General features: G+C 40.5%; 1 protein-coding gene across 4 annotated transcripts in view; it reads right to left on the reverse strand.

The window, feature by feature from the left end:
• Positions 1-365: 365 nt before the first annotated feature.
• The window catches only part of LOC117774014 (actin-binding LIM protein 3-like), a 43,383-nt gene continuing 31,481 nt past the window's right edge, over positions 366-12,267 (reverse strand). For 2 of the 4 annotated variants that reach the window (XM_034606012.1, XM_034606014.1), the window contains 9 exons: positions 11,824-11,961; positions 11,223-11,287; positions 10,727-10,868; positions 6,845-6,874; positions 4,195-4,253; positions 3,723-3,789; positions 3,562-3,569; positions 2,206-2,286; positions 366-1,856 (listed from right to left, as the gene is read on the reverse strand). In XM_034606012.1, coding sequence (XP_034461903.1) covers positions 1,743-1,856; positions 2,206-2,286; positions 3,562-3,569; positions 3,723-3,789; positions 4,195-4,253; positions 6,845-6,874; positions 10,727-10,868; positions 11,223-11,287; positions 11,824-11,961 — 704 coding nt within the window. In that variant the 3' untranslated portion in view covers positions 366-1,742. The remainder of the gene's footprint in view (positions 1,857-2,205; positions 2,287-3,561; positions 3,570-3,722; positions 3,790-4,194; positions 4,254-6,844; positions 6,875-10,726; positions 10,869-11,222; positions 11,288-11,823; positions 11,962-12,267) is intronic. The other 2 variants (XM_034606013.1, XM_034606015.1) reach the window with 1 other exon arrangement.

The following is a 12,267-nucleotide window of genomic DNA, read 5'->3' on the forward strand; positions in this document are numbered from 1 at the left end:
GATTCTTGGATGGATGAATGGATTCCATTATTCTGCCCTGAATACTTGTGTCTTAAAGTACCTTTGCTGATGTTGTGTGGGAAATGTACTTCTAATGGAGGTGTTTTTTTTATAACAATGTGGTACATTTACTTGAGTAAAACATAGAATACTTATACCAACAATAAGTACAATTTAAAAAGTGGATATAGGTATACAGTCAGATATACAGTGGATGTGGATCCTAACGTAGAGGTCAGGATCCTAATAAGGTCGCATGAGATAATCAACAGGAAAGGAAAAAAAACTGTGGGATAGAAGAGATGCCTGTTCACCATCACAACCACCATCACGCACCTTAATAATAAGCACAATGAATAATGCAATAGTGATGTTTGAATAATTTATTCAGAAGTTTTAGTGACAGACACAATGTTGTAAATTATTCTTGCTAGTCCAATAATTTTAGACTTGAGAATTAAAGTTCCTTGGTACATGGGTAGTGTCAGACATGTTAAACACACACAAACGCTCTTTTTTGTTACCCCTCTTGTTTCTCCTTGTCACCATCCTTCCTTTCTACATTCTCCTTTTCCTATTTCCTTCCGACTCTTGACAATTGATTTTTTTCTCTTTATTAAGGGGGTTTCTCACTATCCATAGAAGTCCTCTATACAAACACTCACACACACAAACACACACTCACACACACAACCCTGCACCTTACCCTAACCTTAAAACATGGCCTAATGACTCCTTAGGAAGACAAATTCCCATTTTGTGATTGTGTCAACAGATTTAACCCCCAAAACATGAAAACTAACTTGACCCCCCCACCCCCACCCCCCAACACAGGATTTAATCGTAACCCAGCAGAAAGAATTCTGACCTGTTCCATGAGTCCAGCTGCAAGTATGAACCGGCAAACATTTATTTCTTTAAATCAAACTAAAGGCAAATATCTTATTTTAAAGTGTGTATTGTACTTAAACCTGATTTGGGAACTTAAATAACATCTCTGAGCTCATGGCATTGACATAGTTCAGCTTATTCTCATTGAACTTTACAATCACATCATGTCTGAAAACACAATTCCGTGTCCTGTACAGTCCGCTCATGTTATTGGAATTAAGTCTAAACACTGATATGGCTTCAAATATTAAAATCAAACACATGCCAGTAATAAAAAAAAAGAAAACCTTTGGTTTTCAGTATTAGCAGATTATAAAAACACCACGTATACATCAGGCTCAGTAACCTTCACACTGGGCTCATTTACCTGGCGTGTCAGCTTATGAACCACAGTGGACAGTGTTTGTGTTTGTGGCTTAAACTGAATCTTTTAAACAATATGCCTGTCTGTCTTCATGGCGGCCGATTCCCTAAATCGCCTCCTTCTTGTTGGGCAGTTTGGCTCAGTGAGGCTGAACCTGAGTCTACAGTTAACATGGTGATATCAGATGCCTCCCTGTAGATCATGTTAACCCACTGACATCTGCTGGTAGAACAAGGAAAAGCAGCCAATTCCTCCTTCTCATCATAGTCCCGTTGTGGTTTCTCTGGTGTCTCTGGACGTCTTTGTTCTCTCCTCACACTTCTTCATCTAATTTTGCCGCTTGGCTGACTTCATACTTCTGCTCCAAGTTCTGCTCTGGCCTCTTTAAGGAAAGTCAGTTCTTTTCATTTCAGCCTGTTCCACTGAGACCCACAGTCAGTGCAGTAAACCTGCACTCAGTCAGACAGTCCCCAATGACTTCATTTTCTCAAAAGAGTCTGACCTGTTTCTTAAGTTCTTTCTTTTTCCACTGAGCGAGGTGGTCAAAGGCCGACATGGACATGCCAAAGACTCTGTGGAACTCCTCTGGTGAGAGGTGACGCTGTGAGGACAGAGGAGACAGAGACGCAGAGAGTCAGGAAATATTGATTTGTTATATTCATACATCTTATCAGCTACTGGAGATAAAATTGACTCTGAATATTCTTTTGCTCAGTATGATTCCTCCATGTTTTGGTTCAATTTCTTCACCTGTTTAAGCTCCAGTACTGGTGAGGCTCTCTGAATGTTCACGGTGTCTCATATTTTAACACTGTGGACTGACTGCACTGAATGTTGCTTTTATTCTTGCTGTTTCTATCTGTGTTTTCATTATATTCCAGGGTCTTGATATGTTCAGGTCGAGCAGTGAGTGAAGCAGATTTTTACAACAGTTGTGTTCAGTAGTTCACCTCCAGTCTGGCTCGGTCGACGTCACTGGGGAGACGCTGCTGCCCTCTGACTGACACCACTAGGGCTTCATAGGGGTAGATCTAACAAAGGGAGAAACAGTATAACTGAGACATTGAATCAAATTTAAAGGCAATCATTTTTTTGCTGAGGAAGTGTTGCTTCATGTTGTAACATGATTCAAACTGCATCATTAAAAAATCTCTAAATATCAATTTGGGCTCAACTATTTTTGCAACATTATGATAGACAGAAGTTGTTTGTCACCCTCTAGTGGCAAAATGCTTTTATTACAACAGCAGAGAAACCTAAAACAGACGAAGCCTCTGTCTTTCATTGTTAATACAAATACAAATAATATTCCACTAAAAAAAAACAGTTTTCTTATTATTTTTTAATAAAGACTTTGATCGTATACGACTACATATAAAGAGTCGGCTTGAAAATTGTTTCCAAAACTTTCCAAACAATTAAAATGAGAAAAACTACAAATACTGCCCTGTGGTTTTATACCTCCACCAACCGGTGTAATTTCAATCAAAAACATTTGTTTCCCAGACTCATTAGAGGTCACCCTGACCTTTGACTTTCGACCACTGTAATGTAATCAGTTTCTTTTTGAGACCAAATGATGACTGCTCAAAATTCCAGAAGACTTGAGATACCATGTTTTGGCCACTGTGACCTTTGACCTTTACCACCAAACTCTAGTCAGTTAATTCCTGAGTCGAACCAAACGTATGCACAGAATCTGAAAAGATTCCCTGTCGGTGTTTCTGATACATCGCGTTCATAAGGCCATAAATGTTATTTTTGATGTCACAGCGAGCTTGTCCTTTGACCTTTGACCACCAAAAGCTTATCAGTTCAGAACTAACTCTCTCAAGGCATTTTTGAAATATTGTGTGAAAGAGAATGAATGGGACGGACAGACGGACAACGCCAAAACATAAAGCCTAATAAAGTTGGATTTAAAAAAGCATATTATTCTTATGATCATTATTCCTGAATGAGCACAGTTATACAGTAGATTTTGAAACTGGAGATATTGAAGTTTCCCCGAAAAGAATAACACACATAAGACTTTCTATTGTCATAACGGTGAAAGGATATTGAATATCCCTGACCCATCACACCAACCCTGTGTGTACAATTACCCTTTGTCTTGTTCTTGTCTTGTGTCAATAAAATGAGTCAATTTCCCTGAGCCAAGTGGGCGCGACTGAGTTGGATGGATACACATCTCAGTATGAACTTTAAATGGGAAACACATCATCCTTATCTTTTATACACACATCCAGACCATTCATCCCTGGCTGAGTAACAGTTCACCAGCTTTGCCAAGAAGAGCATCTTACCTTGTATTCTGAAAGAAAAGAGAAGACAGACACAGCGATGAGTCAACTGCTACATTCACCAGCGTTGATTCCATCACCGTACACAGTCTATGGCTGAATAGCATCATGAGGGGAAGTAATCAACTGGGGATAAGCACATTTCAGCTGAACAATAGACTTACCTCTGATCTGCCAATTAACTGCATTACCACTGTCATACTGGTAATAATCTGCACCGGCACTCCCAGGCTGCTGGAACACAACGCGGCCAGTTTAGCAAACGTGGGACAGGAAGATGCATTTGATCATTATGATGGAGGGAAAGTATCCCGTGAAAAAGACAGAAATCTAATAATCTTATATGTATCTATTAAATGTTGCGTCTCACTGTCAATCACACTGGGAAATGTAATACTGAAATCTTTCCAGTTGTCAGTTAGCGTCTCAGTTGACCTCAGGAGCTAAACTGATAAAAATGAGTTTCGAAGGTTCAGTAGGAAATGAAGGACATTGCTGTGGCTTATTATAATGTAGTGAATGGCCCTGCCTCCCTCTCTCACACTCACACTCACACAGACACACAGACACACAGACACACAGACACACAGACACAGACACACACACTCTTTCACAACAGAAATCAGGATTGCTCACCCTGTTCAGTGCGTTCTTGCCATACCCTGGCAACGAGGCAGATTTGGCAACAAATGAATCTGCAGGGACAAATATGAACACATTTACATGAACAAACAGAGGTTGTGCAAACTGATACAAACACACACACAGTCTGTAAGTAGGAGGATACAGTTTAGATTTTTTGCATTTGACGATCTTACACCATCAAAATCTAATCAGTCCATCTGTGAGTCTAAGTGAACATAACTGCAAATATTAGAAGCATTTCCTGAAGGTGTTCATGAGGTATTGAGTTCATAAAGGCCCAAAAAAAACTTCTTTGTGAGGTCACAGTGACCATAACCTTTGACAACCAAAATCTAATCAGTTCATCGTTGAGTCCAACTGAATGTTTGAACCAAATTTGAGGAAAATCCCTCAAGGCGTTCTTGAGATATCATGTTCACAAAATGCAACGTACAGACGGATGGACGACCCAAAAAACATCCTCCGGCCACTGGCTGTTTCGGAGAAATAAAAACTTGGTCACAAAAATAAACAAATAAAATGAAGTAAAGCGTTTTCATATGTATTCTGTGACTGAACACACTGTTAAGCAGATCTAGAATATTCTTAGCAACATCTTTTTCAAGGGTTCGACTCCTTCCTACTGACAGTTAGGTACATTTTTTAGGGTTTTCAAATTCTATGTTAATACTTTGTCATCCAGTCTCTGAGAATATTGCCCTGGGGGGAATTGTACAAAAAGAATACACAGCAACAGCTCTCCTTACAAGTACTGTACCTCCTTTTTAAATCTAGAGAATATCACTGCTGACCAAACGCTCCTCAGGCAGAAACGTGGCTCTGAGGACGCTGCGATATCAAAACATTTAGGATCATAGAATCGCTGTCTCCACAAAACACCACACTTCAACTTCAACTTTTAACCTGAAGCTATATCAACCTCAAGCTGACAGTTTCACTCTGATCAAACACAAACTCCAGCACATGTACCCACAGAAACATACTACATTCAACTGATGTTATCACTCTGCATGTTTGCATCTCTCTTGTAACCATTGGCAACCAGCAGCATCTTTATCTGTGGTGTGCACTGCTGCAAGTGAAGCAGCAGAGGGCAGTGGAGTCACACCAACTCCCTCCCGTCATTCAACTGTCCCTCCTGTCTTCCTCTCTTCTACTTTAACTTGCCTCCTCTTCATTATCTGTTTCTTGCTTCTCATTCCTTCGCTTCATCAATCATTCTGCACCTCCCTCTCCTTTTTTTTCCACCTCCTCTCCCTTTCTTCTGCCTTCTCGCTCCGTCTATCTTCTCATTCAGTCTCTCTCTTGTTCACTGTGGTGTTAAAAGGATTTAAATAACACAGTCAAACAGCATGATGCAGCAGAATATTGGCCGGTGTGAGCTACGGCACACGGTTTGTAATCTGCTGAACAATAATGAGTTTGTCATCTTGCAGCGCTTTGTCTTCCAACAAGAAATGAGATACAGGCCCCGTAGATTAGGAATGCGTGTGTTAGAAACACAGCAATGTACGGAGCTCCCAAGGTGACACGGGCAAAATAAACGTTTTTGTTTCACGTGAAAGTTTCTGCATGGACACGTGACATCTGTCAGACCACAGGGCATTTCGACTTGTTATGTGTCTGTGTGGAAATGACAGCAAAGGAGGTAGTTGACGGAGAGTTGGAAAGAGTTGGAAAGATATTCACAGATTTTGACTTTACGGATCAATAACTAATAAACACCATGTCCTCAAAACACAAGCGAAGCCTCCTTCCAATTACAGTAATATACACAACCAACTACGGCTTTATTTCATCAAAAAATAGCAGACACCCAACCAGATTTCCATTAAATTTTGATGGAGGGTGGTACATGACGTAAGGATGAACCCAGAGGATGCGGATCAGGGGGCCGATCCAACATTTATTTTTCTATTTCTTCAACATTGTGAGAGAGGGAGTTTGTTGACGTTTTCACCAATTTCTCAGGGATAATTCTTGGATCTGGATGAAAAAAAATCCGGTGCATTTAAGGGACTCATATTTTTGAGTGAGTGAAATTTAGTGCAGCTTGTTTGAATCTCAGGGGACTATTCGGCCTGAGTGCTATTCTAGATATTAATCGGTTTTATTTTATTTGCACAAGAACGTAATTTCAGGACATTCAAAACACATTTGGAAGCTGGGAGGCCATTGGGCTGAAATACTCTCAAGATCAATAAAGAGATCATGGTGCTTGAACTTGTAAGCCACAAGGATTTTAAGGCCAAGTGTGGATAATGTCACTGCATAAAATTTATCTATTTTTACAATCTAAAAAGTGTTACTGTGGGTTGTGGAACAGATGGCTGAGGGGTTCAGGTCGGTGATCCTGGATCTGTGCTGCTGCTAAAACTAAAGCTGATAAACACAGACCTGGGGCCTGGATGAAACTCCAGTGCTATTCATCTTTCCCACAAGTAACCCAAAAAGAAAGATGTGTGTGTAGGTGTGTGTGTGTGCGCACGTCTGTGTGTGTATGAGCTGATAACAATCTCCCGTTTCAAAGCTCTGCCTCCGTCACAGCAGAACCTGCAGAGTGAGGAGGATCAGAGTGAAGGCGGCGGCTCGCTGTGTCGAGGTGACCTCACAGATCAAAACACACTGATGAACCACTCACCGCTGTCAGCGCTGCAGACAGACCTGGGAGCTGAGGAGAGAGAGACAGACAGAGAGGGGTGAGACAGAAATAAGACAGACAGGACAATATATCATTATGTCTCAAGAGCAAAAACTCTGTAATGAATGAAATGAGCCCCAATCGCCTTTAAATTTTAAAAAGAAAATTATGTGTGGAAAAACATCAAGAGGAACAGCTGTCTGTAAATAAGCATCCATCTGATTTACTGGAAAACATGAGAAGAAAACCAAAAAAGTCTTAAAAATGTAACCGAATACGTCAAGTGAATATAAATTTAAGATTAAGTATTTTGACGCTGAAATGTTGTTCACAAGGGCCAATTTAAATTGCACATTTTACATTTAACCTAATCAGACTCTACATCCTGAGCAAACTAAAAGACATTAATCCTTGGATAATATTCATAAATGACTTGAAACTGACTTAAAAAAATATTAGGTCATCCAACTTCTTAAAAAGTCACTTATCATTAGCAGATATGAACCTTTCTTGAATATTGTTTTAAAGATGGAAGGTCTACAACAACTGATCATTTCTTCTGGCCACTTGGGGGCAGCAGAAACAAGATCCACATTAAATTAAATTGATATATGAAAGACCTGATAACAAACAGTTGCTTATTTTTAATACATATTCTGCATTTCCGGAGCAACATAATCATTCGTTAATCAAGTCATCAATCAGGCCCCCTGGTGGATCTGAGGCACATTTCACTCTTTTAGCTTTTAGCTCTATTTTTGGTCTCTACCAGTTCCTGAGGGAAACATCTGGCTCTCAGCTGCTAAATGTTCAACAAAGTTCACCAGTCAGTCTTTCACTGTCTCAGTCACAAACAATGCTATCGATTAGAACCCAACCAATATGGATTTTGGGGGCCGATGCTGATATTAGGGAGAAATTTCCTATACAATATATCAGCCTATATGTACATTACAAAATATAATAATTTGGCAATGATTCCTAATATGCCGTTATCATAAACTTAATTGTAGATAACTAAATGAAAAGAAAACACAAATACTTAATCTTTTGTCTGCGAAAGGCTCATATTTGCAAATTTCTTCTGGCCAAACAATAAATCAGTCAGGCTCTATATGAAAGCAGTGAAGATGAACCAGGGCAGCGTTCGGCTGGACATCTACTCACTGAGTTACAACTGGCTATAAAACTCTGTGATGGAGCTGCAGAGTCAGGGGATAATTCTCTGTAGGTTTATTATTACCAGAAACCCGTTCAAACATTTTTCCTCAGATACATAATCCACTTTAAATCTCCTGGATTCTTGATCCCCTTATCTGTGAGTACAAATTGATACAAGCAGGTCAATGTCTGTTTCGTTGTGCAAACATGAACAATAAGCAAAACTGTGTTAAGTAGAGTCCATAAACCTGCCATATGGTAAAAGTAAGAGAACAAACAGTAAACTGAAATGACAGGAGAGAGTCGGTTTTCATTGGAAGGGAAATAAAGGAAGCCTGCTGTTGTGGGACATCTATAAAACATCAGTTGTGTGGGGGTGTGCCCCTAACAGCATCAATATGCAAACATAATCACTATCAAGACTTACACATCGTATAAAATATGAAGCAGCACGGGTACAGCCACACAGCATCAGGGTTTATACTTGGGCCATCCATGTTAAAAATGTATATGTTTATGGCACCCACCCACTGCACTGTGTAATTTTAATGGACTGTGCTGCATCTTGAAATTCCCTTGGTTATTCTTTCTTGGCAACATAATATGATGAAACATAATCACACACTTAGTCGGTGCTAAAATCCAGCACAGAAGATAAGGATATAAACATTACATTTTATATGTATCATTATATTGTCTTCATAGATGAAGAACAACAAGAATAAAAATCTACAGCGATGCTAGCAACACTATGAGGCTGCAGCCGACTGAATTCAAATTCTAACATCAGCAACGTAACTTGTTCGTGTTGAGCAGGTTGACTGTTTACTGTGTTCACCAGAGACTGTATGTAAAAATGGATGACACATCTCCGCTTCCTCCCACTGTGTGTCCCACACGTGTTTATCACGTTAAATAACTAAAACAACAAATTCTGGGAAAATTAACTCTTGAACATTAGCATGATAAGGGTTAGGGTTCTAAATTGACAGCAACCATCTTGGAAAAACTTTGTTTGACATATAGGGTTGTTTTTTTTAACTTTTTAATTTGGCCCATGTCCCATCTGCCAACATGGTGGAGGCAGGGTTTATCACCTATCCTGCAGCCAGCCTCCAGGGGGCGATACAGATAGCTGGCTTCACTTTTGGGAGCTGTATGGTCGTCCATTTTTATATACAGCCTATGGTGTTCTACATCTTACTTTAGAAATTAGTTTAGCGTTTAACATTTGCTTATTTACAGTCAACACAATGTCTAACAAACCACAATTTTGGTCTGATAGCGGCGTCAGAGGGTTCATCCTGTGTCAGGATTGATTGATTTATTCACACTGACTCAACACAATAGAAAATACTTTGATAAATGTGACCCTTTACATTGAACTTATGTAATAAAGTTACTTTAATATGTAATTAAAAATACATATAGTCAGTTTTTTTTGTGTGTGTTGAGGACATTCCATTTTGAAATGAGCCTCTCAGGACAGGAACCGATACAGACACACCACTCAGGACTTTTCTAATCAGTATAATAACAGCAGACACTATAAACCCACAGTGATTACGCAGCACTGAATTCCCACATCATACACACACTGTGTGTGTGTGAGCGCCCTGTTCACACAGCTCATCTCCCGCTCTCTCCTCCACTCTCTGACCCTGATTTACCTCTCGACTTCGTGTCATACATCTTCTCTGAGCGGCTGCAAATTGCTTTAGCTTCTTACTCCCTCTCTCTCTTTTATTTTCAATTCACTTTTTATCTCGGTCTCTCTCGTTCTCTGTTTGAACACCCTCCCGCTTGACCTCCACCTAAACACACTCTCTCTCTTTCTCTATCTCCGAGTCTCTCCATCTTTGTCTCGCCCCTTACCCGTGCTGAATGCAATGAGGACTGGGATCAATGGAAGAGTTAATATAGAAGTGGCAAACTCTCACGCTTAGGCTTGGTCAGCATCGCAACTAGACACACACCACACACACACACACACACACACACACACACACACACACACACACACACACACACACACACACACACACAGCCCTCTTCCCATAAAGGTGACTATATTAATCTCCTGACCTCTAACCTCCGCCACCACAGACCACTCATCACCACGACCCAAAATGAAATCTAATCCCTTTTCAGCCTTGGATCTAAAGTACAAGTCACAAACGGAACACAACCAGGACTGTGTTAGTGTTTATAAATCATGAACTTGACATTACTACGACTCATTTCAAAGGTGAATTAACTGTAGTTCTGTGAACAAATTCTAACTTTCCAAGAACATTGATTTAAGTTCACTTCCGTAAAGTTTGAAAACTAGTTCTCAGAGATCAGCCACAGACTATTTTTATTGTCTGCACCATTGACTGTATATAAAGGTGGAGGACATGACTGCACTCCAAAAGTGAAGCCAAAGTGTCTTGATTGCCCCCTGGTGGCAGGCTGCAGTATAGGTCATAAAAGCCCACCTCTTCCATGTTAGAGAATGGAACACAGATTAAACAAAAAAGTAAAAGTACACGTCAAATACATTTTTGCCTCAAAGATGATTTTCTCAAGTGTCATTTTAGATAGCTGGTTCTTATCACACTGTTCAAGTGTTCACACACACACACACACACACACACACACACACACACACACACACACACACACACACACACACACACACACACACACACACACACACACACACACACACACACTTACAGCCATTGAGGGAGCCATATCCCAGATTGTTCAGTGCCTCCTTGCTGCTGCAACGGGAACTGCGTCTGCTCCCCCACTGGTCATTGTCGTGACAACCTGACCGCGCCTTCATCTCCTCCTTCAGGATCATCCTGCCAATGCTCTGCAGAGAGGAAGAGAGGAAGAGAGGAAGGGAAGAGGAGAGGAAAGAGAAGCAGAGGGGAAGAAAACAAGGATGGTTTAAAGTATCAATGTACGGATAGATGTAGAAGTGGCGTGGATGCATAGGTGAATATATGGTGATGGCGAAGAGATATGAAAACTTTGTGATGGTTGTTGTTTGACCAGAAATAGAGGGATGTATATGTAGAGAACAAAGGAGGAGAGAGGAGCATAGCAGCATCCTTTGTGCAGTGTGCAAGATCGTTAAAAAACATGTTTAATTAAGTGGCACATTAAATATTAACGAATGGACAAAATGTAAACGTGGGAAGCAGGGGGACTTCGTCTTTCTTACCCTGTTGATATTGTGATTCCAGCCGTCTTCCTCCCCTCCGGACGAAAACCTCCTCACTCTGGAGACTAGAGGAAGAGATGAATAAAAACATTTGATTTGGAGCAACAAAAAAACCATATAGGAAAACTGAAAAAAGGTAAAGGTACATAATAAGCGAGTGAGTGACTAAACTATGCATCCCATAAACCATTGCAAATTATCCCTGAGCAATGACTTCCAGCACCTCTTCTTGAATTTAACCTGTAGGGATTTTCACCTTTGCTCTGTTGTGAACGCAACGCTGAACCATCCTAGCGTAGCCGACATAATTTAGCAGTTAAGGAAAACAATTCCATGGTAACAGTGAGATCCGCCAATCAGAGGCATCACGATCACACCTGAGGATTGTGGGTAGTGTACTTCTCGTTGACATGAGAATATAACAGGTTTTTCCTAATTTCCTAGTTGATTTAATTCTGACTTGTAGCTTCTATAGGAGCACATCGCATCATTTCACATAACTGTAGTTTGCGGCAAGTACTTCTGGACACTGTTAAGCTCTGTTGGTGTGAGCGCAGGTTTCTAAGCATCGTGTGTGTTCGAGAAAGAGAGGGAGTGGTACCTTTAGGAGAGCCAGTGTATGGGTAGTAGTTGGAGCCTGGGTGATACATGCTGTTACAGTTGGAGGAAGAAAGGCAACTGGAATTGTTGAGATTCTCATTGGTTTTGCTCTTACTGGCTGTCGGAGAGGCAGAGGCGTCTGACGGAAAGACAATCAGAGACAGAGAAATATAATGCCTTTTATTCAACACACATTTGAACAGTTGATTAATGAAAACAAAAGCGTATCCAATGTTTTTTCGGCTGGTTTTCATGCTTGGAGAAGGGGAACGTCCACAAAGGGGGAGGGTAATAAAAACTATAATATTTCATGGTACAACCAACATCACAGTGTGAGGTTTTGTGTGTTTTTTGTGGACAAAGAAATGCGTTTACTTACAGAGAGGGTAGGACACAGCAGGGGTGAGGATGGGAGGAGAGGAGATGCATCAAACACAGGGAAACA

The sequence above is a fragment of the Hippoglossus hippoglossus genome, chromosome 14 (genome assembly GCF_009819705.1).
Source record: "Hippoglossus hippoglossus isolate fHipHip1 chromosome 14, fHipHip1.pri, whole genome shotgun sequence".
Lineage (NCBI taxonomy): Eukaryota > Metazoa > Chordata > Actinopteri > Pleuronectiformes > Pleuronectidae > Hippoglossus > Hippoglossus hippoglossus.